We start from the raw sequence: 26,611 nt of genomic DNA, 5'->3' as shown, positions 1-26,611 counted from the left end.
ATCCTCACGTCCTCCTACTTGGATTTTTAACTGCTCTGTAAAAATGGCCTGGCAAAAATGTTGCAACAAGTCACAACAGAAACGAAAAAAAAAGCACGTAGTGGATATACGGACACACCACAGACAGGAATGGTTCTGGGCAGAACTGAGCACTATCTTCAAGGATAATTAATTATGAGTAATAAATACTGGCCCAGTCAGCACTGCTCACGTCAAGAATGTGAAACAAGTGTAATAACTCAATCAGGTGATGTGCTCTGGGCCATTTTTCTGTATTACAACAGGCAGTATTTCCTGTAGTGGCCAAGGGAAGGTATGCTGCTCACCTTTCTGTATTCCCTGGCACAGGGTGAACTGTGACAAGTGAAAAATCAGTTGGCACATTCCTGGTGAACATGGAGCTTCAAGTCAGGCAAGGAGAGGATGGAAGTGAAGCCACTTCTGCCTAGAAATGGCTCCACACTACACCAGGATTCGGGAAATGAAAATATGCTAGTGATATCAACAGCATTTTTCTTCACACATTTCCACTGAGCACTGGCTGGGATTTGGGGTACACTTGTAACTGGCCTCACTTGCCAGCCTAGTTTCTTCCTGACAATTCAGACACTTCATTTTGGCTATTTTATCATTCAGTCTACAAATCCAAAAATCACCCTCTTCCTCCTCCTAATGCCGCCAGCAGGTTACCTAGATCTGAAACAGCAATTTTTGCGTAATCCCTGTAACGTAAACAATTGGGTGCGAGTAATTTATTGAAATCTATCCCAGCTTTGAGAAATCTTTACTAGGAAAAGAAAACAGCAGCACCCAAATAAATGCAATGAGTCAACAGGTGGGAATGATGTCAGTAGCACAGGAATGATGTACAATCATTTTGAATGTAAGAACAGAGAGGATTTTTTGTTTCGTTTTCAGGTATCAGATGCTCTCATTTGGTCATAAACAGCAACACGCTGTCATGCTTTAAGTGGCCCTGGTTAAGATGGAGATCTTTAGACCACGTCACATGCTCCAATAGTGATATCAGAAAGTACGTCTCTTGAAGATGTACCAACTACTGACAGAGACAAACACCCCGGCACCAAAAAACGCATTTAGATGGGAATCGAGGCGAACATGATAGAAGATACCAGCTTTCTATTGAACAGTTTATGACAATGGTGGAATCTATTCTCAGCATTACAGCTGGGTCAAATACAGAGTGGATCAAGGACCAAGAACAAAGGGAAAGAAAAATCACTCACTCTTAATGACAGAGGGAAACTAAAGGAAACCAGGAGCAGTGGTACAATAGTAATAACTGGCGTAGTAATCCAAAGCCCCAGATTAATGTTGAGGACATGGGATCAAATCCCACCATGGCAACTGGTGGAATTGGAATTCAATGGAAATAAAATCTGGAATGAAAAGCTCATCTAATAGTGACAATGCAACTACTGTCGATTAGTGTCCTCGACAGGTTTTTACAACAATGTTCTCCAGGGAAGGAAGACTGCAATTCCTATCTGGTCTGGCCTACGTGTAACTCCAGACCCACAGCAATGCGGTTGAGTCTCAACTGCCCTCTGGGTAACAGTGCTGGCCGAGCCAGCAATGCCCACAATCCAGCAGTGATTAAGCAAAATAGTGTTTGAAGGAGTAATGAGCAGTATAGAGAGAGTAGATTATGCAATACTTAGATTTTTAGAAGTCATTTGTCAAAGTGTCACTCTACAAAGTAAAAGAGCAGATGGGTAGGAGGATTGGTTGGCCGATAGGATAATGCGTAGAAAGAAAGGTAGTTCAGATTGGCAGGATGTGATGAGTGGTGTGTGCCATAGCCATCAGTGTTTGGTCCTCAATTAATTGAAATTTATATCAATAACTTAGACAAAGGGATTGTATTGTCAGCAAATTTAACAAAGATAGGTAAGCAAAGTAGGTTGTGAAGACAACAATTAACCAAAGTGATGTAAGTGAAGTGAGTGGGCAGAAACTTGACAGATGGAGAGTATATGACCATAAGATAGAGGAACAGAAATTGGGTCATTTGGCCCATTGATTGGTGGAGCAGACTAAATCATGGCCGATAGGTGTTTCAATCCCATCCTCCCACTTTCTCCCTGGAACCCATGATCTCCTTGGCATGTGTGAGGAAAGGGGGCAGGCAGTTAGCTGGGTAGCTGGTTTGTGATCCAACAGCGCGGTGTTCATTCCTTACCAGCAGAGGTTACCATGAAAGACACAGTTGTTCTTAACCTCACCATAGGCTCCTCTCCAATTAAACTCACCACTAGTCATCTCTCTCTGGAGTGGGGGAGGGGGAAGGGGAGGCCCTGTGGTCCCCTGGGATGATAGTAACTTGACCATTACAAAGTGGGGAAATGTGACCTCATCCACTTGGCAGAAGACTAGAAAACAGCATTAAGGTGATGAGAGATTCCGTACTGAAAAGCTTTGTAGAGATCTGGGTGTACTGGGTTACAAAGATAAACTATTGTTACACAGACGGCAGCAGCAATAACTCTGTCTGGACTAAACTATTAAAAAAGAACAAGGACAAAGTTATATAAGAATGGTCTGGCAAAAGGAAGAGGAGTGAAAGCTACAAGAACAAAACAGCTTTGACACCAGCTTGATAAACTGATGCTTTAGTGTCAAAGGGCAAGGATTACCCTGAAGCAAAGCCACGTGTCTCCAAACAAAGTTATAGCCAAATGTAACAAGGAACAAAGAAGTTACTTCTGATAAAAAAAAAAGGGGTAATTTAGATGAAGGAACTTAAGAAATCAATTGTATCACATAGACTTGAAGGATAAAAATCTGTATAAGGATCAAGCACCAGAACTCGCGAGGAGAACCTCGAAGAATAACATTGTATCAGGATTGAACCCTGGACACTTCTCGAGACAGGCAGTGTTGGTGGAATCTGGCCAAGTTCCACCATTAACTGGGTAATAGCCAAAGGGTTGTGAGGCTTAACTCATTTACTTGATGGGGTCTTATTTTTGTTGATACATGGAATAAAGTTTAAAATCATTGTTTCAGTACTTGATTGTCTGGAGACTTGTTAACAAGCAGCCAAATTAAAGGTAACTTGTTGTGGATAAATCACTACAATACATTAGAAGCCGTTTAAAGAATCCCTGGGGTGAATCACATATCCAACATGCAAAGATTGGGCAAGACTGGGGCGGGAGCAAAATGATCTCATTGAAACATGGGGATTTGATTGGGTGGGTGAAGAGACTAGAACTCAGACGAGCAGGGGACTGTTTATAAATAAAGAGGTGATCCATTAAAAGGCGACAATGAGGAAAACAGAACATAACGCAGTACAGACCCTTTGGCCAGTGTCAAGAGTCTTTGAAGACTCTTGCCCAGTGCGCATTGGAGGGGAGGCCGTTGATTTAAAACAAAGGGAAGTATTTTGCAATCAAGTTTAAAATAAGCCAAAACCAGGATGTAGATCATGTAACCAGCAGCCAGTCAGTCCACAGTGCAGCATGTGGAAGCAAGGATGAATGGCTAGGTTTCTCTACAAGCATGGAACTTCACATCTATTAAATCTGATGAACAAACCAATCTTAGACCTTCAACTAAATGAAGATTACACTGATGACCAGTCCTGTATGAGATTCATGACAGAAGGGAGAAAGTTAAGGAAAATGGGGGTTAGGTGGAATATGGAGTCAAGGTCACAGTGGTTTTACTGAATAGGAGAGCAGGGCACATGGGCCAAATGGCCAGAAGTGTCCACTGATGGCTGCTGGATTAGGGGTGTACCGGCCAAGGCAGCCAGACCGCAGCTGGGTAATCTAGTCACTGACATAATCAATAATTTTAGGTCAAAATCCTACAATTCCCCTCCCTAACATCATTATAGGGCTTCTTACGGCAAATGGATTGTAGCGATTCAAGAAGGCAACTCACCACCACCTTCTCAAGGGCAACAAGGGATGGGCAATAAATGCTGGTGTAACCAGTAATGCCAACATGCCACAAGAGAACAACAAAACATGTTGGGCATGATTTCATGTGCATATGTAGCACAGCACCTTCCGAAGAGATGGGCAGGGTGAGTGCTGGAGGAGAGGGAACAGGGGTGAGGGGACAAAAACACGCTGGTAGTTAAAAGAAACAAACGTAGGGCACAACTGACTTGTCTGGCAGCATGGTTGACTCGCAGGGAGCATTGTGCACTCCCTCCTGTGTCCTACGCCTCCTCTTTTCACGGACACTCAGGCAGATGGACAGCAGGAGCAGGACCACTCCTCCAGCGCACAGTATGTAGGACACTTGTGACACTTTCGTTTTCGATTCTTCTGCAGTCGGCGAGCTGCTGTTGCCACCTGAAGTGGCGTTGTCTTTTCCAAATCCTGGCACAACACTCCAGACCATCATGATGATTCCCAGGGCAAGCATGCCAACCCCCAGGGCAGTGAGGGCATACTGAGAGCCACTGGAATTTTCAGATGCCATGGACCCTCATGTACAGGAAGACGTCAGGCTCCAAGGAGAAGGGCTTGATCTTAGTTAGGCTTTCGGCATTCCCAGTAGCGATGGGAGAAGACAAATGTTCACCAATTCGCTTTGGTCCTTAACACAAACCTGCAAAACAAAATAGGTACTTACATTAGAAATTAGACAGAAATGAAACAGGTGTATGTAGCACAGTTTTCAAAAGGACGTCAGAAAGAGCTTATCACAGAATGGATTACTCTCCAAAGTCAAGCACTCAATTGTTTGACAACCTCCGCAATGAATTTTCATACAAACCCCACAAATAGAAAAAAAGAACAAATCTTTTTTTCTCTTGTACACAGGAGGAATGCAGTCGGAGCATATCACAAACTCAGGTTTTCTTCAATAGAGTCACAGGATTATTTAAATGAGCAAATGGGGATTTCAAATTAGTGCTTCCGGTCAAGGGCAGCATCTCTGACTGCGGAATATTCCCTCTTTGCCTAGTGCACACCTTGGGAGGACTGAACCCTTGGGGAATGCCTTCGACCAACTGAACTAAAAAGATAACAAACACACAACAAAGACTCTGCTAAAATATTCCTCACTGATTTGAAAACAAAAATAAAAGGGACTGGGGTTTACTGAATCCTGGAATTGCTATTTAATTGAGCATTGCATGCTCAAACAGTATTTTAACAAACCTAATGGTCTTTCAATTTGTTTCAACTGAATCTGGAGTACTTTTATACCAACATGTCAATCAGTAAAATTTAATTCCTGTTACAAGAAATTTGAAGATATAAACAATATACTGTATGCCACTTATGTCAAGCCATTTATAGCCTTTATTTACAAAAGGAAATGCTTTCAATATCATCTAAGATTTATTTTTAACTTCTGTCACATTTACTATACTCTTTAAACTTTTATAATAACATTTCCCAGCTGAGAATAATTTGCATTCATATAGCACCATTACTCGTGAACTGCCTGAGAGTAGGAGACAAAAGCTAAAGATGAAGTGATCAACACTCAGACAGAAAGACAGACCATTGTCAAAGCAGGAGAACTTGTCAAGTCTACAACTTTGACAAAACTCCATTCTCTTGCTTAATTTCCAGACCATTTTACAGAAAATATACTGAAAGGGTGTGCAGACATTGCTGAAGCACGGTTGGGGATGTTGAGAGAACTCTGCATTCAAACTGCCTTTGAAAGAAAGCATTGGGAAGTGTTCCTTTAATCTTTTTAGCCTTTCTTGTGCCCACTTGTTACTGTCTTAACCAATGGAAACAACCAAGCACTTCTTAACTTTTACCATACCCTGAGAGCTGATTACATCTCATTCCCTTTTGCAGAGACAAAAGGAAAAGAGAACATGTAACTTAACTAGGAAGGCAGACCTCCAGAGTGTAGTGTAGCTGTGACTGATTGCATGCAACTTTGCAATCAACCTTTCCTGAAAGTGCAACAAAATAGGGATTTACTTGGAGTCAGAGCTGTACAGCTCAGAAATAGACCCTTCGGTCCATTTCATCTGTGCTGTCCAGACATCCTAAATTAATCTAGCCCCATTTGCCAGGATTTGGCCCATATCCCTCTAAACCCTTCCTTTTTGTTAATAAATGATTTGGATTTGAAGATAGGAGGTATAGTTAGTAAGTTTACAGATGACACCAAAATTGGAGGTGCAGTGGACAGCGAAGGTTACCTCAGATTACAACGGGATGTTGATCGGATGGGCCAATTGGCTGAGGAGTGGCAGATGGAGTTCAAATTAGATAAATGTGAGATGCTGCATCTTGGAAAAGCAAATCAGAGCAGGAATTATACACTTAATGGAAAGGTCTAGGAGAGTGTTACTGAACAAAGAGACCTTGGAGTGCAGGTTCATAGCTCCTTGAAAGTGGAGTCACAGATAGATAGGATAGTGAAGGCGGCGTTTGGTATGCTTTCCTTTTTTGGTCAGAGGCCAGTTTTGGAATATTGCATGCAATTCTGGTCTCCATCCTAACAGAAGATTGGGTTAGGGCATCTAGTTGGCATGGACGAGTTGAACCGAAGGGTCTGTTTCCGTGCTATACATCTCTATGACCCTATGACTATTCATATACCCATCCAATGCCTTTTCAATGTTGTCATTGTACCAGCCACCACCACTTCCTCTGGCAGCTCATTCCATATACTCACCCTCTGCATGAAACAGTTATCCCTTAAGTCCCTTTTAAATCATCCCCCTCTTGCCCTAAACCCATGATCTCTAGTTTCAGTCTCCCCAACCCCAGGGAAAAGACCTTGTCTATTTACCCTATCCATTCCCCCTCATGATTATGTAAATCTCTAAGGTCACCCCTCAGCCTCCGATGCTGCAGAGAAAACACAGTCCCAACCTATACAGCCTCTCCCTACAGCTCAAACCCTGGCAATCATTTTTAAGTTTCACGACATCCTGTCTATAGCAGGGAGACGAGAATTGCACACAATATTCCAAAAGTGGCCGAACTAATGTCCTGGACAGCTGCAACATAACCTCCCAACTCAGTGCACTGCCAATAAAGCATACCAAACACCTCCTTCACTATCCTATCTACCTGGGACTCTACTTTCAAGGAATTGTGAACCTGCGCTCCAAGGTCTCTTTGTTCAGCAACACTCCCTAGGACCTTACCACTAAGTGTATAAGTCCTGCCAAGATTTGCTTTCCCAAAATGCAGTACCTCACATTTCTCTAAATTAAACTCCATCTGCCACTCCTCAGCCCATCAGCCCATCTGACCAAGGTCCCATTGTAGTCTGAGGGAACCTTGTTCACTATCCACTACACCTCCAAATTTTGGTATGATCTACAAACTTACTAACCATACTCGCGTTCACATCCCTCTTAAGCTTAGGGAATGGGTATATGAATAGGAAAGGTTTAAGGTTGGGGGGGGGGGGGGGGGGGGTGGAATATGAGTCAAGTGCTGACAAATGGGACTAGATCAGATTAGAATATCTGGTTAGCATGGATGAGTTGAACTGAGGGGGCTTTTCCGTGCTGTATGCCTCTACCTTGATCAGGTTAACCTTCTTTCGATTTAGATGAAAATACTAATCACTAAGTTTCCGTTCAGAGCTGTACTTCCACTGTCCTTGGAAACCTATAGCTCAGTCACTCTCGGGGATATGTGCAAGAGGTGAATTATTCTTTAATAGGGGATGGAGCAATTGGGAGTTGGTTCCTGCACAAGTGACTGCCTGTTAAAAGAACATTTGAATAACTTTTCCTCAGCATGTTAAAAAGGAAAGCTGACACTTTATCTAGGGGATTACCTGCTAGTAATCCAGTTGATTCTGACATTGTTAAGTTGCTAGGTTTAATGTTATTTTCAACAATCGACAGCACAGTACTTCATACATCAACCTCAAACTCTGTGCAGCAAACATTATCATTCTCTATCACCACCCTCTCCTGCAGAGTTGGATGGCCATTCCATACTCCTGAATATATTCAAACTCAAGTGAAACCAATTAATGCAACTTCCACAATACGTTTCCAACTGCCCATGCATCACCGCCAGGTTTCCTCACCCGCAACTACCTTCATCAACATTACTTACAATGGTACGGGTCTGTGTGGATCTGAGGTGGCATCTAATTTCATCTCCTTCGCTCACCTCTTCTCAACCCCATAACCATCAACTCGTGCAGTGAGCAGTCACTGTTTCCTTTAACTCAAATACATTCACTCCCTGGTTTTCAACTGCCAGTGGGAGGGTGGGGTGGGGGAGATCAGTCCTATTTGACCAAGGGCTGAATTCAAACTCCACACAGGAGTCTCTACAGTGCGCGGAGGGGTCATTTGGCCCATTGAGTCTGCACCAACTGTCCAAAGTGTCTTCCACTCAGACCAAGACCCCAACCCCCCTCCCCACCCCCACCCCAATTCTATCCCTGTAACCATGCATTTCCCATGGCTAACCCACTTAGCCTGCATGTCCCTGGACATTATGGACAATTTAACATGGCCAATCCACCTAACCTGCACATCTTTTGACTGTGGAAGGAAGCCAGAGCACTTGGAGGAAACAGACATGGGGAGAATGTGCAAACCCCATACAGATGGTGGCCCGAAGCTGGGATTGAACCCTGGTCGATGGTGCTGTGAGGCAGTGCGAACCACTGTGCTCTTATCCAATAAGGGCTGCATTTCCAGCACCACATCCCTGTATGATTTTTTTTGTCATGTCAGAACTTCTTTAACACCCTCCCACCTGCTACAGAATCACTGACACAGCACAGCACCATTTCTGATCTACACTTGATCACTATGCCAATCCCAAATGGCCACTACCCAAACACCAACTTTGATCTTCTAATAGCTCCACAATCTTGCCTTTACCCTCATTATTCCAACTTCTGCCAACTCAACATCACCCATTTCTATTCCACTATTGATGACAGAGACACATTATCAAATTTGTGCTGTTGCCAAGTTGCATGTTGAAAGACTAAACAGTGTTGACTGGATTTAGGATCTCACCTGGAGAATCCTGCTGGGGCTCTGCAGTTCATCCCGAAACTTGATTTTGTTTCTATTTAGCGCCTCCAGCATTAATCCCAAATCTCAAAGTCAGTGGCATCATTTTTGGCTTTGCACGTAAACTAATCAAGTGGAAAATGCGGGTTATTTACTGGTGGTGGTTAATAGATAAAATACAACATAGCTGATGGGGGAAGAAACAAAACATGTAGAGGGTCATTACAGTAGCCAGTAGCTGGGGTTAAGTTCAGAGTTTGCACACAGGAACGCTAAACAGGAACCCTAGATCCTTACCCAATTTTATGGAATTTGACCCTGCTTTCCTGTGGAATATTCCTCCCAGGCAAAAATCAGTCTACAACCAGGCAGACATTCTGAAGAGCTCACTGAAGCATGGGAGACCAGTCAGCCCATCATGCTTTTCTTTCATTTGAACTGATTAATCCCATGCACTGTCCAAACCCCTGGGCTTTCTTCCATGCAAATAAATTCTTTACTGTCAAAACATCTGCCATGGAAGGCATTTTAAGTTCACAACATCTCACTAGTTAAGACGACTTGACCATGAATATCAATCGTTTTTAAAATCATGTTCCATTTCAGTCTTTTTAAACATAGACAAGTTATCTTCTGGCAAGTACTGACATCATCAGGAGATCCTATTAAACCAGAGGAACAACATGTGCAAACCAAAGAGAGGTGAAGGTGGGGAAAAAACATTGGTGAATAAAAGACTAAAGCTTTCCTTGCATCACAGGGTGGAGAAGGTCTTGTGGTGCCTATGACCACACTTACTAGTGGAGAGCTCTGGTGGGCGCTGTGGGGTTAAAAGGAGGAGAGAGGAAGTTGGCATTGCTCCCATCTCCAAAGATGGAGTGTTGTCAGCAAGAGGCCAATTGGCTTGTAGGCAATCAGACTGGGTCAGTCATTGGCCTCTTGAAGAAGGGCGGAGCTCATTTTTATATCAAAAGAGAGGACATTTGTACCACCTCTCATCCTCACTTTGGACATCCTCTTGTTAAGAAGAGACCTCCAAACACAGGTTCCATAAAAGGTGGGAAAGTGCCGGGAGTGGGGTGTGGGCTGATGGGGGACGTGGACCTGACAAGGGAGTTGCAGAGGGAATGGCCTCTCCGGAACGCTGATAGGGGTGGGGAAGGAAATATATCCCTAATGGTCAGGTCCGTGCCGTTTGTAGGTGGCGGAGGATGATACAATGTTTGCAGAGGCCGGTGGAGTGGAAGATGAGGATCAGGGGAATTCTGTCCTTGTTGCGTTGGGAGGGGCGGGGTTCAAGGACGTTGGTGCAGGAAGTGGAGGAAAGGCGCTGGAGGGCATCAACAACCACGTCAGAAGGGAAATTGTGATCTTGGAAGGGGGCGGCTATCTGGGATTTTCGAAGGTGGAATTCGTCATCCTGGGAACAGATATGGTGGAGGAATTGGGAACAAGGGATGGCGTTTTTACAGCTGGAGGGCATCAACAACCACGTCAGAAGGGAAATTGTGATCTTGGAAGGGGGCGGCTATCTGGGATTTTCGAAGGTGGAATTTGTCATCCTGGGAACAGATATGGTGGAGTAATTGGGAACAAGGGATGGCGTTTTTACAGGAGGTAGGGTGGGAGGTGATGTAGCCCAGGTCGCTGTGGGAGGCGGTAGGCTTTTAGCAGATATCTGTGGTTAGTCAATCGCCGGAGATGGTGATGGAGGGGTCCAGGAAGGGGAGGGAGGTGTCCCAGAGAGCGAGAGTGACATCAGGATTCCATTTGAAATATTTGCGAGGGGCCCAGAACAGCAAGCTCACCTTTTCACTACCTTCCTGTTGTGCATATAGCGGCTTTTCTTACAACATGGTTCCTATTAGTTGACATCATTAGCATCTCTCATACACTAACCCACTCGTTCTTCATTACTGTTTTAAATTGCAAAAGCAAAGCACTTCACTTCTTTGTAAAGAGGCAGAAATAATCCTGTTTCAGAACATGAGCAACCACCATCCAAAACCAAAGCAGAATGGAAACCGAGTCCAGTCAGTGTTTCGCTCAAGAAACCTCAAAACAACATTCGCTCCATCCCACCTGTGCATTCATCAGATTTACAATATCCCGCCATTTCACAAGGCAGCTATTGTAAGCAACGTGGCATTTGTAAACACCTTCAATGCTGTTTATGAAAAGGCATATGAAATGCCAACCATATACTCGTGGAGGAAAGCAGGTGATAACTTTGGTAAAAGGCCAATGTAGCCAATGGCCGATGTGATAAAACCTAACCCTTAGCTGTGAAGTCTTTCATGACAATGTTGAGCCCAAGATATATTAGGCCACCCAATTTTAGGAGAACCTACCACTGCACCAGTGTGTCAAGAAGATCAGAGGATACCATGATTGTGCTAATATCGGCAGATTGGGGACGTTGTGCATGGTGGTTTCAGGTTTTACTCTGATGAAGGTTAAAGCACATACAGAGTCAAACCACCTCAATTCCCCCAATTGTGCAATTGCTTCCATCACTGTTGGACAGACTCCAGGAACTTTACTTTGCACTCCGCAAAACCTCAAAATTTTATACATCTTACCTCCCCAGATATTTTCCCCTCAAACTTTGAGTTAGCTAATTTTCCTTGCTGTCCCCTCCAATTATGTATCTGCCCTTTTCTTGTCAGCTCTGACACTCAAGGTAACCATTATATACCATGTGTAAACTGAGAGAAATGATTACTTCCACTGACTCTTGCTGCGCTTATTTTCTATTGCTCATTAGCGGAGGCCAATTTGTAACAATCACAGCTCTACCTCCAATGACTACAGTTTAAGTTAGATTCCCTACAGTGTGAAAACAGGCCCTTCCGCTCAACAAATCCACATCAACCCTCCGAAGAGTAATCCACCCAGACCCATTTCCTTCTGACTAATGCACCTAACTCTATGGGCAATTTAGCTGACCTGCACATCTTTGGACTGGGGGAGGAAACCAGAGCACCCGGAGGAAACCCACGCAGACACAGGAAGAATGGGCAAACTCCACACAGACAGTCGCCCGAGGTGGGAATTGAACCTGGGTCCCTGGTGCTGTGAGACAACAGTGCTAACCACTGAGCCACCGTGCCACCCCAAAAGGAAATTGTTTAATAGGAAAACAAAGCCACAGAGTTCATACTCACCCTCCTATCCCACCTAAACACATGAACACATAACAGCCCCTCAATTCAGCTCACGAAGGGTTTGTGATGTGGCTTCCAATTCAAAACATCGTGCTTTAGTGCACAAGTTTTCAACAAGTCAATTGCCCTCCATGCAGCTTAAAAGATCCCACATTAGCAGGTTCATGGTTTCTAGCTGCTCGACTTCCCCAAGTCACCAGTGTTAGAGAGACAGAAGCAAGACTTAAGGCAAAAGGTTCAACAAAACCAGGCTCTACCGTCAGGCCAAGCCCGCATTCAGTTCTGACTATCAGAACAGAGACCTGCTCAGCCCTAGCACATGGTGCAAGCCCATTGTTTAGGATGTAAGCCTTCAAGATTTAATGATAGTGACACCTTTAGAGACACAGACACAGCAATTAAAATCAGTACAAGATGACCCCAACCTTCTGTAGCCGGTCATTTTAACACACTGTCCTGCTTGCATTCCCGTTCTCGGAATGCTGCAGCGTTCCAGTGAATCACAGGAGGAACAACATCTCACCCTCAGATGAGGCATTTTCAGGCCTTCTGGACTTATTATGGAGTTCATCACTTTCAAATTGTGAACCAATTCCCATTCCTTTCCTTTAACTTGTACTTGTTACAGTCTCTGTTACCACATCCTCGCTCTCCTCCTTCACCCCAGTTCTTTCAAGTCTAGAGATAAAAAAACTGCAGATGCTGGGATCCAAAGGATTCCACAGGTAGGAGACTGGAAGAAAAGTGAGCCAGGCAGCACCAGGAGGTGGAGAAGTCGACGACTCGGGTCCAGTCCTGAAGAAGTGTTATACCCAAAGTGTTGACATCGGCACCTCCTGAGGCTGCCTGTCCTGCTGTGTTCTTCCAGCCTCCTGCCTGTTCTGTCAAATCTGGCAGGTAGACACTATTGTTCTGCCATCCTCACATTCCGATCAGTTAAATCTGAACTCTTGGCATCTTTTCTCCATCAGCACTCTACCAACACCATACACCTCCGCCTCCCTCTTTGCACACTTCACCTCAGCTCCAAAGACTCATCTAGACTGGAAACGTTAGCGTCCTCTCTCTGTGGTTGCTGTCTGACCTGCTGCGACCTCCAGCATTTGTGGTTTTCTGGCTCTACACAGGATGCTGGCAGCAACTCAAACACAGGAGTGAGCTGGTACGTACACTTACATTTAGGCCAAGGAGAGAGAGAGAGAGAAAGGTGCATTAGAGAAATTTGACCATTCCACCCCGCCCCCCCGCCACAGCAGCTGGGCAAACAATCCTAGTGTTTAATCTTCAGCAAAGTCAAGTTTGAGAAGGAGAATAGCTCAAAGGGGTGACCCAATGGGAGGCGTGCAAAAAGCCGGCCCCTCCAGCACCTTTTCACATCTGGCCAATGACCACAGCCAATCATGGCACAAAGCTGAAGAGTAAACTTCAGAGAAACACCTCTCTCAGTCTGGCAGCTCAGAATGAAAAGGATGGCTTTAATTAGCGGCAGATCTCTCTCTCTCTCTCTTCCCTCCCCACCCCCCCACCCGCCAAAGGAGCACAGTCGTAGCAATTCTGATCAAAGCATTCAATGGAAGGCAAGAAAAATGCAGATAGGCATCTGCCAATTCTTCACAGTTTGCGAGGTTGGGAGGGGGAGGAGGCAGCATTTGAGCTTTTACATTTGGAAAATTTGATACTGCCTACCTCGGAGTCACTGACCTCAAATCTCTGCTAACAGAGCCAAATGATTTTCCAATAATTTCAGTTTTAGCTGGTGGAAGGCCTATTGGATCCAGATACACAGAGTGTTGGCTGTTATCCAGTGTACGCTTGCCAGATTAGCAAGGACCAGTATCCTGAAAGGAATCCTTCCAGCAAAATACCACAATGGATGAAGGAAATTTATTCTGTGGTTGCAGCTGGATGGTCAGAGTCCCATGAGGCCACAGCACAGACACCCACCCCCACCAGAAACCACATTTACAATTCTCACTGTCCCACAGAAAGCCATTCTCAGTCAAAACTTGTACAAAAGTCCAATGAGACAAAGCCTTTTGTTGGTCTATATATCATGTGAGGCATTTACACGTAGTTATATTTTACAAGTTTAACTAGCACCTGGTTGACAAAACCTCAAAATGAAGAGTTCATCAAACCATTATCTGACTGAACCAAATTCTTCATGTTATGAAGTTATCAACTCAGAGAGGGGAATGCTCAACAAGCCCTGGGTGTAAAGTAAACCTGCAGGAGCAGGAAGCATTGCAGGGAAATGGGGTGCTGGTTTTCATGGCCAGAGGATGCAAGTACAGGAACAAGGAGGTCTTGCTGCAATTATACACAGCATTGGTAAGGGTACACCTGGGAGTACTGGGTGTAGTTTTGGTCTCCTTACCAGAGGATGGAAGGCCACCTTCTGCTGATTATCACACAAAGATCACCTTCCATCTTCACTCTATTACAGCCCATTCTTCACTGAAACCAGCTCACCTTTATCACATGGAGACTTGACCTTCCCCACCCCTTCAGTGTATTGCATACTCTGCTTCCCACAAAGTCCATCTCCCAAAACTCTGCTCCTACCCAGAGTCCCATCCAGCCAGCATCCCTCACCGATCCGTATAATTTTCAATCTCTGGTCGTCACACGTAAAGATTCTTGCCCCAATCTTTCCATGACCACCTCCAGCTGCAAAGCACTTGCTGTGACTTGGATTCCTAAAGGATTCATCCCTACCTTAAGTCACACAAATCTCTCTATTTCGTTGCCATGGAATCCTTTGCTTCCTTCATTCCTCAAAACCAGAGCTCATCCCTGGTACTATCTCCCACCTTCTCAGTTTTCCCGATAAGTGGTGTACAATCAAGGCTCAATGAACATTCATTGATTGTTGCTATTGCCAACCAGCAAGACTGCATTCAAATGAATGTAATCATTATTTACCTTTAGGAGGAGCCTGGGCTGGGCAGATTATGAACTCTGAAGGAGCTAATGGCAGAGATTGCTTTAATAAAAATTGTATAAATTTTAATTCTGCTTAAAATCCAGAAGAACTCCACTTAGTCATTTCAAAGTTTCCTGTTCTGAAATACAACTAAACAAGCCTAATGCCTTTAACAACTTCCTGTAATTGAATATTTCTGAAACCCAGAATTGTTACTGATCTCAGTTCTTAAACTCAGGTCGGCAATATTCTTCCAACAACAGTTGAGAAATTTAGATGGGTCCCACAAGCAGTAACATGTGCAAACATCTGCAGGAATATTTTACTGATAAATTCCAAATGCTCAGCCTCTAAATCAACATATTGAACAAAAGCCACACTCCTCCATCAAATCCAAAGTGGAAATGCTTTCCAATGTGGTAGAACTCATTTCTGAATCACCTTTGGCATTGGGCGTGTGGACAGGAAGAGATCAGCTGGCCCATTGATCCTGCCCCAGAGCCATTTCTCTATTCTTGGTCTGCAAGCATTCATTGGCAAGGTCGGTGTTGATTGTCCAGCCCTAAATTACTTTAAGCAAGCTGCCCATTGCAGTAATGGCACACCCACAGTGCTTTCTCGTTCTATAGCAATGTGATACTATGGAGTTGTTTGCTCGACTTGATTGCTTCATTGCTGTGAAGTCTGGAGCCATGTATATGCTTTACATCATCTGCCTGCTCTGGTGGGATGCAAACTCATGCCTTTGGAATAACAGTTTCTGGATTACTCCTCCTGTAATATTACCTACCACTACTTGCTACTGTCCCCAGCTAAGTATAGCAATACCGAAGGGTCTGTTTCAGTGCTGTCCATCTGTGACTGTGACTCCAACTCTGCTGGCCCAACAACAAAAAAAAACATTTTTCATCAAGTGTTAAGGATAATCCTTATTTTTATTCTCAAATTGTATGCCTGATATTTAGTGCTCAGTGTGAAATCTGTGGCAAGTAACAGCCTATATAAACAGCTGTTGCCACGAGAGAAGCCAACATGTTCACACATGACTAACGGAAAAAAAACCTGTAGTTTGAAGATGCAAATCAAAACGAGTTTGTGATCGGTAACCTCAGCACTTTGTAACGCAAGAGTGGAGATCTAATGTTGAGCTGGAGAGATATTTGTTCTTTCGTTTTTTTGTTAATGATTTTACAACATTTGGAATTTTGCTAAGTGCTTAGTACCTGACCACCAGGAGAACGCCTGTCAACTTTTCGAAAAGCAAGCAGCTTTTCTGTCGAGCTCTTTAACATATTCGCTCTAACCAACTTAGGTTCTCACTCCACACCCTCCAGAGTCAATACCAACAACGTCACAGCGTGATCACATACTTTCCTAAAGAATTCCCACTTTCCAAGGTTGCGGCTGACTTCCACTCCACACAGTGAAGACACAACCGGAGTCTGGGCTCTCGGCAAGAAGAGTGTGTGTGGACACAAGGAATAAAAGCCAACTCTAACTCGTGACAACGAGGAGGCACAACATAAAACAGCCACTGAATACAGCACGTGAATGCGAGTGAGAGAAGACACTGCAATTGGAAGCTTCAATGTTGGACCATAAACAGCAGTTGGATGGGCTGGTGAGGGACCCCTACTCAACAATTCACTGGCATCCAAATGCTGCAAACAAAGAGATGGGCAATTTCCCAAATCTAAGTGAAAGCTTACCGAAATCTCTCAATCCCCCTAATGCAAGGACACAGAGGCAGCAAAACACAGGATGTTCCTTACCCTAAGTGTTCATTTGTTCTGAGCTGACAGGGACAGTAGAAGATGTCTAGTGCCACCAAAACTAATAATCCCAAAGAGGGCACAACTCAAAAAAGGATTGTCCAGGTGGTGACAGATTGTTCTGAAAATTTTAAACCAGCCAAAGCCAGGTGGCACAGTGGCTCAGGCATTCTGATTCAAAACCCTGCATTGCCCACAAATCACAGAGACAAACCTCCCTTTCATACCAGCACTCACCCGAAGTGTTTTGTTTTCACCTCAAATCAGAGTGACAAGTGGACCATTAAGTTAATCTTTCAGATGCTTATCTGCTATTTCCACAGATGCTGACTGCACCACTGAGCACTTCCAATTTTCAGCAGTGCTTTTCATTTGCAAGATTTCTTTCAGCAACTAGCTAAAAGTGGAGACCTCAGGAAATTTTAGTAGATGCACCACAGAAAGCATCCATTCCTGATGTTTTCTATGGCAACACAGCCCAGTCCATCACATAAACCAATCTTCCATCCATCCATTGACTCCATCTACACTTCCCACTACCTAGGGAAGACAGCCAACATCAAAGACCCCTCCCACCCCACTTATAGTCTCTCCCAACCTCTTCCATCGGGCAGAAGATACAAAAGCTTAAGTACACATACCAACAGGTTCAAGAACAGCTTCTTTCCCGTTGTTGTTAGACTTCTGAACGGAGCACTCAAATTTCAAATCTAATGTTGAACCCACTCTTTGTGCACCTTTTATGCAACCGTAACACTCTATTCCATTACAGTCATGTACTTTATATGGTATGGTCTGCCTGGTACTGCACGCAAACGTTTCACTGTATCTGGGTACATGACAATACAAAAATCAAATAGTGCTATTTTAAACTTTCTTACATTCTATTTAAAGCTTTCATTGCAAAAGAAACCCCATGACTTACTTCTGCTACATCTTGATGAAATCCCAGTAATGACATTGCAAATTAAAATCAACCAAAGCAGCTAACAACAGATTGAGATCAATGACAAGGAGCAGGGGGTGGGGAGATGGTCACTGTTAACCAGTTTCTCAGTAAACCGTTCTACCTGATGGCTCTTGAACAGCATCGACTCCAATTATGAACATGGTAATCCCCGAGGAATGGCAGAAAGTCAAATTTTATATCCATCTGACAATGGGTAGCAATTAATTATTCAAAATGAATATCTTAAATTCAAGCTGCTAAAGCTTAGAATGGGACAGTTGTATTCTACAGATATCAATATCTTCTGATTCTCAGATTTTTTTCTCAGCCATACACTTCCACAGAGGAAGCAAAATCTGATGCATTCAGATGACAAGATGCTATTAGAAAGCTGCACCCAAAACAAAACATTATTGCCATCAGACTTCAGCCCTGGAGCTTTTAAAATGACAAGGCCTTGTTAAAATAACTGGTTCTGTGGGCTGGCACAAGTAAGTTGTACATTACGGACTAGGTTAAGAAAGATACTTACCGATGAGGCTGAAGCATTCCCGGTTTGAAAGACGTGATAGGTGACAAAGCAGACTTAAAACAGCTCAGATTTTCTTCAAGTTAAGTATTAACCCAACGCACCAAAATTTCTCTCTAATAAACAATTGCTGCCCGATCTATGTATTTCCCAGCAATTTATATTATCTCAGACTTTGCTTCTGCTCTTAGTCCACATTTTCTGCATTATGATTTGTTTCTGTGGGTGTGGGGACCTGGCTCTTAAACGAAAACCCCCGATTGCTGAAGAAATGCCCCGGGATCATCCATTCCTGGCAGCTGCAGAGCGTACTGGACTGGCAATAGGATGAAGCAGTTGTTCCTGTCTACCTCCAGGGGACGCTCAGGGGGGCCCAAACAAAGGCAGGTCCTGGAAGGCATTTGGACTTAGACTATTCATACACATTAAACTCCACCTAAGTGTTAGCAGTCTTTGGGTAGCTCTGGATCCCAGTGGGGTTAGATAAGCCATTTCAGGCAGAACAATAAAAATTGATTGGAACCAAATTAGTCAATACAACTTGCACTGATTGCTATTGTGCAATAAACCACATTTTGGACACTATTTGTCCTATGTTTTAGAAACAAAGAGGAAAGAAGGGAAAAAAAAACTGATCTGGGGGATAAAACCAGATGCTAGCTTGGGAGAAGGCTTGCTTGCAGCTCAGTGGTAGTGTCCCTACCTCAGGGGATGGGGAAAGGTGGAGGAAATTAAACAGACCCAGAGGGCTTTTGTCGTGCAGGGGTAGTATCTCTTCCCTAGGAAGGAGAGGCCTGGGTTCAAGTCCCTCCTGTTCCAGAGGGGTGTAACAACATTTCTGAACAGTTTGATTACAAAAATAGGTTAAATTTAAAAAAAATCTTTCACAGGGATGGATCAAATAAACAGAAAAACAAACAAACTATATCTTGTTTAGATAAAGCATATCTTGTTAAAGACTCACCCATGGTCTATCCTCTACCATCCCTAACAAGCAAAAAAAGGCCCTTAGATATAGTATGGGAGTTCTCTTTCCTTCTTTCTAAGGAACTGCTCAGCACAGAGACAGAGACAATTTGAGGTAGTATTGCACCCAGCGACCAGACTGTTTATTTCCTGGCATTGGAGAAGAGGATTTGGTCTGGACAAAGCTTGGTGCACTTTTTCAAATAGTCTCTCGCTGGCTTTTAACATCAGTGAACGCCTGGAAACAGAAAAGGTTTCACAGCGTGATCTAAAGAGCACTGCCTTACAGCACAGCTCTATCTCTGGAGGAAGGTATACTAACCGAGGTGGTATGCCCGGACTCTTGAAAAGGAGGTGGCACTATACCGGGGACAGAGCTGCTGAGTAGAACTGCTACTGAGTGAGGGGGGGGGGAAATTAACCAGCTTCTTGTTTTTACTGCCCCTCCTATAGTGTAAATTGCCAATGTGTGGCTCATCTTCCAGGGCTAATTGAAAAGCATTTTTAAATCTTCTGGGTTTAGAAGTGAAACGATGGAACACTAGATTAAAAAGCAATTCTGGTCTGCTGTGAAATTGGGTGTTCACTAGTTAAAATAAATAGGTCACTGCTGATTAATATAAGATGGACAGGAGTACATGAAGTCATGTACTTAAAAGTCACAGCAGGTGATAAAAAGGTCAGACTCTAGTAGTCATGTTTATCTTCCTTGATGTTGATGAGACCCATACTGATCCCAAGTCCTAGTCTGTTCTTTACTGCTGTACAATGTGCAGCATCAACTCGTTACTATCTTTGTTGGTACAGTCAGTTCTGCTATAACGTGATCGTTGCGTTCATGTGCAACCCTGTATTATAGAAAAATCACGCTTTAGAAACAGTACTTAAAATATCGGCAATGTAATCACATCACAGCTAACACATTTTAAAACTTTATGCTGTAGAAACAGCGTCTCCAATTCATCAATTGCATTACAGTGAATTGGCATTGACGAAACAAGTTATAATAGAATGACCTGGTTGAAATATTGACAATAACACTGTTGTAGGTCAAATCTCAAACAATGAGACAGAAGACAGGAAACAGATTCAGTACATAGCAGCATGGTGTAAAGACAACAAGCTCCCCAGCAACAGCAGCAAAACTAAGGAGCTGGTCAGTGACTTCAGGAAGCAGAGTGGAGGGCACTGCATCAATGGTGGAGTGAGTCAACAGCATCAAGTTCCTGGGAGTGATGCTCCTGAATAATCTGTCCTGGTACACCCACATCGATGTGATGGTCAACAAAGCACAATGTCTCAACTTCCTCAGGAGGCTAAGGAAATGCAACATGTCCCCAAGGACTCTTACCAATTTTTATTGATGCACCAGAGAAAGCATCCTATCCGGATGTATCACATCGTGGTATGGCAACGGGGCTTCCCAAGACCGCGAGAAACTACAGATTCATGAACACAGTCTGTCACGCAAATCAGCCTTTATTCCATCGACTCCGTCTATACCTCATGCCTCAGGAAAGCAGTGAATATTGAAGACCTCTCCCCTCCTGGTTATACTTTCCTCCATCGGGCAGAAGATATAAAAGTTTGAATACGGGAATCAACGGATTCAAGAACAGCTTCTTCCTCGCTGTTATCAGCCTTTTGAATGAACCTTTCAAATGCTAATTCTGATCTCTGTCCACACCTTCTCTGCAGCTGTAACTCTGGATTCTGCACTCTATCTGCGTGTACAGCATGCAAAACACACTTCACTGCTTTGGTACACGTGATAACAATAAATCAGACTCAAACGCGCTTAGAAAGTGGAAAGCATGGTATTAAAAAAGAATTAGTCAAGTTCTAGCGTTTGATCTATCGCCTTGACTGGAAACGTTTTAAAGCAAAAGGAGGTAGCAATTGGAATGATGCCCAGTGCATCCAAACTGGGAGGTAAATGGGGGAAACGTAGAAATCTCATCCACAAGGTCTTGCCTCTAACCCTGTAACCTCTACACATATAGACGGTCAAACCAAATGCAGTCATCATGGACTCTCAGACAACCAACCTACAACACCACTTAGTCACACACAAAAGTGAGACAGTCAGAAAGGAACTAAAGATCTAGTCTGGTCTCAGTCATATGCTCACACAGAGGGAATGGGGAAGCTGGACGATGTAAGGTGGAAGTGTAAAGTATATCTATATTTCTGTAAATATAAGCAGCATCCAAATCAAAACCTTCTGCTTTGATTCTACTGGCTAACACCTTGACTGGCATGAAATACTTGAGCTAAACCGGGCTGTACCCAATATTTCATCCTCAAAGTACAAATATAGAATCTTCAATTTTTTTCAGTGCAGAATGGGGCCATCTGGTCCATTGTCTGCATCAGTTTGTCAAATAAGCAACTCACTTAGCACCATGCTTAGAACACCACACTCCATCCCAAACCACAACCATCTCCCCATAATCCTCCACGATTCTTCCTTTTCAGATAACTGTCCAATATCTATCCAAAGCCTCAATGGAACTTACCACCACTACACTCAGGCAGTAAAGACCAGACCCTGATAACTTACTGCATGGATGTTCTTCCTACTTTTGCTTCTTTGTAGCTATTTCAGTGCCCTGATGTTCTTGATCACTGGTTAGGAGTGGAAAGAGTTCTTCCCTCCCCATCCTGCTCAGAGCCCCTCATGGCTCGGAATAGCTTTATCAAACTCACCCAAAACTGTCCTAAATTCCCTAACATAGCCTCATAACTGAAGTCCCTCAACCTAAAACCATTCGAGTGATTTTTTTTTTGTTCTACACCTGGAACAAACTCTATTTTTGTAACTATTACAAATGGCTCAGGCTCTCACACTGCTTTAATGAGGGAGACACATTTTTTAGTTAAGGCAAGAAATTGAATTTGCAGGAACGCACTAAAGTTGCTGAAAATCATGGCCCCCCCCTAAACACACACATACACAGCCAATTATATTGTACATATCATAGTGCACCGACAGCTAAGGGTGTTTTGCTACTGAATGAAGTACTATGATGTCAGGAATTCCTGTGACTTGTAGATTTGTCGGCTGATACCAGTCCCTTTGTGGGCACTAGGTAATTTAAACCCAGCCAGAAGTTCACATTCTGGGACCCACAGGGATCCAATGGTATGGATTTCATATCCCTACCTCATCTGTGCTATAGGGATAAAGTAGGTCTCTACATCTGCTCGTTACTGGCCTGAATACACCTTTGGAGGAAGTAATGATTACTGAGAAATCACTTCAAATGTGTGTGTGTGTGTGTGTGTGTGTCTCTCTCTCTCTCTGGCTGGCTGCCAGGAAGTAATGCAGCAAAGAGAGAAGTTTCTGTCTACGTGGTCACTGGTAAATACAAGCCTGCAATAGTCTATCGTAACTGTTTTAAAAACCCACAATCAGACTTTTCAACCAACCCTACCTTCCAAGGTGGAAATACCTTCGCCGTAAAATCAAATATACTGGCTCAACACATCTTCCTCATCAGATGAGGCTAAAGGATGATCAATAAGGCTTTCTGTCCCACAACAGGGGACACTACTACAGTGTCCCAAGAGCCCACTGCCCAGGGCTCCCATCCAAAAATTAAACACTTTTTTCCCCTCTTAAATGACACTCCTTGACACATGTCCAACATGTAACTAAAACTCAACTGCAGCAAACACAGCCTTGATAAAAAGGCCACCAATTCAGACACATTCTATTCCGTCAATATAGTTGAGAGAAGAGATCTGGAGATTGGAAAAGTGAGGAAAATTTTGATGTTTGTAGATTTGCTTCCGATTATCCCTGAAATGGACGTGGGAAGGAGGGAAGAGAGTGAGAGTGGGTGTGGAGGATGGAAACAATAAACATACATTTCTTAGTCGGTCTAGATTTCATGTTCACAAAGTGCTGAGTCAGAGGAAGTGAGGCAACTGCTGCAGACTGTTTGTCATAAAATTCTGTACGAACTGTAATCTCCTCCTTAGATGATCATTTGAGTGGTTCCACAATTCCAGAGATACTAGGAGCCCTTGGCCAGGTAACTTTTCTCCCCATCAGAGTTCAAGTGGTAGAAGGTGATTGAATCATAAATGCAGTACAGCCAAATGTTTCATCCTATTCTTAGCTCAGACCCAAAGGGGTAATCGTACAATTGGCTAACGTCACTGGACTAATTCTGGGCACTTGTAGCACAGTGGTAGTGTCCCTAGCTATGGGGTAGAAGGCCTGGGTTCAGGTCCTACTTGCGCTAGAGGTGTATCATAACATCTCTGAACAGATTGATTAAAACATCTATGAGACTAATGCTCTGGAGTTAAGGTACACAGGAGGAATTTAAATTCCAGTTTTATTTCTAAAACTGAAAAAATGCAAGTTGCAATAATGGTCATAAACTGGTGTCAAAACCCCATCTGGACCACTAATATGCCGAGTAGTACATCACCATTCTAATTCTGTCTGATCTACATGGGACTCCAGATATACATTAAAGTTACAAATTTCATCCACCCTCTCCTCATGCATAGATAGAAGGCAAGGTTAAAAAAAAACACTTGGGTGCAGCCAAGCCATAAACAGGCAGAGTGTGTTCATCATCCGCAAGCAAATGCCAATGGGAAGGCTAGAGTTGTAAGAGTTGTACAGTGCTCCAGGTCCAAAGTGGGATGTGCACACAGGATTTGGTAAAGTGCACACAAGCCAATTACCAGGAAGATAGATTGCAAGGTTAGGTGAATTGGCCATGCTAAATTGCCCATCGTGTAATGTAGGGGAATGGATCTGGGTGGGTTGCTCGTCGGCAGGTCGTTGTGGACTTGTTGGGCCGAAGGGCCTGTTTCCACACTAAGTAATCTCATCTAATCTAATCTACCTGCCCCACTCAGCCTTGCATGTTTGTTCCCAATGGCTTGACACATCCATGTACTAAAGAGCAGCAGAAGGCAATTTGGTCCCTCAAACAAGATCATAACAAATTGGATTGTGGCATCAATCCATTCTCCTGTTTACCCTAAATTGCCTTAGATTCCTTTCATTCAAGGAAGCAAGACAGTTGCTTCGCCCCCCCCACCCCCCCCACCCACAGAGGGTGGTGTGTGTATGGAATGAGTTGCCAGAGGAAGTGGAGGAGGCTGATACAATTGCAACATTTAAAAGGCATCTGGATGGGTATATGAATAGGAAGAGTTTAGTGCTGGCAAATGGGACTAGATTAGATTGGGATATCTGGTCAGTAACGACGAGTTGGACTGAAGGATCAGTTTCTGTGCTGTACATCTCTATGACTCCATGACTAATTGGTCTCCCTTGATTTTAAAGATATTCAACGGCCTCTACCTCTACCACCCCCTTCCCCAGACTCAAATACTTTGCTTTGTGACTTAAATGACTATTTAGAAAGGCTGTGCAGTAGTTGTAATCCTCCTTGTGTGATGAACATCTCTTCAGTATCCACCTCATCCAGTCATCCAGAGATCGTATGATTTAATAAGATCATCCCTTATTCTTATAAAACCTCTAAATGGACACAGGCCTGTCCTCGAGACAAGACAACAGGATATGCAGTCTCCTGCACTAGATGATCTGTGCCACATGCTGTCCCCAGCAGCTGGGCCTGGATAACCTTCAGTTCCGGTTTGAACGCCATCTCTTCTGCCACACCTCATAAAAACTGCTTTTCTTTGTGCAGCTGAGAAAAGGTGGCTGGAAACCAGCTTTCTGCCCCCTCACTGTGAGCTGCGTGCCCGCTAACCCACATTACCTTCACCTGGTTTGGCCACTGCCATGACACCACAAGCAAACACTGCTGGCATCAAGTGCCACAAACTAGGTGCACGTTTTCCAGGATACAGGGGGTACAGTTTAGCAGGACGTGGTCTGGTTTGGAAGGTATTATCTAGGAGGAGAAATTAGAGAAACTTGGTTTGTTTTCATTAGAACAAAGGATGAGAGGCGACCTGATAGAAATGGGTAGAAAGAGGTAAAAATGGGCAAGTTTAAAAGGAGATGATACAGTTAGGTTTCTGAAAACAAATATGGAGGGTGGCAAGTGTCTGGAATGCACTGCCAGGCATAGTGATGGGGGCAGATACAATAGCAACATTTAACAGGCATCTTGACAGGGACTAGCGGCATACAGACAGCACTGAGTTAAAAGCTTTCAAAAGTTTAGACAAGTGTCCGATCAATGCAGTATGAGTGGGCCGAAGGGCCTGTTCCTGCTCCTTTATGTGCTTTGTAGAAATGTTGGCCTAGCCAAAGCCTGCACCTCCGATTCAATTTAAAACTCCTACAGCATGGACTGGAGATACACTCCACATACTAACTGCAGTCCTGGCAACTTGAAAACAAATAGAGTTTTTATTACAAACAAAGTGTTGGAGAAACTCAACAGGTCTGGGAGCATGGCACTCCCCCTGGGGCATGGAGTGGGCCGGTGGAGCCCAGAGAGGGGCACTCTCCCTGGGGCCCAGAGCACGGCACTCCCCCTGGGGCATGGAGTGGGCCGGTGGAGCCCAGAGCAGGGTATGGAGTGGGCCGGTGGAGCCCAGAGTGGGGCACTCTCCCTGGGGCCCAGAGCGGGGCACTCCCCCTGGGGCATGGAGTGGGCCGGTGGAGCTAGAGCAGGGCACTCTCCCGGGGGCAGTATGCTGTAGCTGCAGAGAAGGAAAAGTTGGAGTCTCTAAGTTACCTTTATTTTATTCTGTGAATAGCACTTATGTATGAGTGATGGCACGCACTTTTCACTATTTTATATTGAATGCATATGACAATAAAAAGGATATTCTAATCCTAATTCCACAAAACCCCAACATGAGCTTTAAAGAATATCATATCCGAGATGGATCTGTTCTATTTATTCCAGGATGGCATTTGAGTCTTCAGGCCACAAATCTCAGGCTCCCAGTAGGTTCAATTCTCATTAGCAGATCTTAGTCAGGGCAACGACAGGGTCACTACAACTAACTAGCTGCCAAGGGCAGGAATTAATTAGCATTCCTCAATCTAGTCACCTGTACTGAGAACAGAAAGCATTTGGAAGGCAGCTGAAGACACGAGCAGGATATACTGTACAGCTGGAAGGCCTCAGCCTATACACTGGGAAATAAGTAGGGTCCCAGAGCTTCTCAGCCTTTTGGCTAAGATCAAGTGTCTGTTCTTATCAGGACGGGGGTCGAGTTGCGAGTCATCAGAGCTAGTGGAGATCATCGCTGGATTGCGATCGTGATTGGATGTTGGAGGATCGTTTGGTTGTGCTGACCTGCTATTGGTGGATCTTCATGCTGGCTTCAGCCTAACGCCAATTCAGGGACCAGCCAACCTCAGAGCTATGGCC

At 44.0% G+C, this 26,611-nt stretch overlaps 1 protein-coding gene across 2 annotated transcripts in view; it reads right to left on the bottom strand.

The window, feature by feature from the left end:
- Positions 1-26,611, bottom strand: part of tmem51a (transmembrane protein 51a) — a 48,121-nt gene that overhangs the window by 7,947 nt on the left and 13,563 nt on the right. Inside the window, exons 2-3 of one of the 2 annotated variants that reach the window (XM_043675664.1) lie at positions 8,972-9,093; positions 4,145-4,593 (exon numbers count right to left, since the gene is read on the bottom strand). In XM_043675664.1, the coding sequence (XP_043531599.1) occupies positions 4,145-4,464 (320 nt within the window). In that variant the 5' untranslated portion in view covers positions 4,465-4,593; positions 8,972-9,093. The remainder of the gene's footprint in view (positions 1-4,144; positions 4,594-8,971; positions 9,094-26,611) is intronic. The other variant, XM_043675663.1, reaches the window with a different exon arrangement.

The sequence above is a fragment of the Chiloscyllium plagiosum genome, chromosome 34 (genome assembly GCF_004010195.1).
Source record: "Chiloscyllium plagiosum isolate BGI_BamShark_2017 chromosome 34, ASM401019v2, whole genome shotgun sequence".
NCBI classification, from domain to species: Eukaryota; Metazoa; Chordata; class Chondrichthyes; order Orectolobiformes; family Hemiscylliidae; genus Chiloscyllium; species Chiloscyllium plagiosum.
This window is presented reverse-complemented; position numbering and strand designations above follow the sequence as displayed.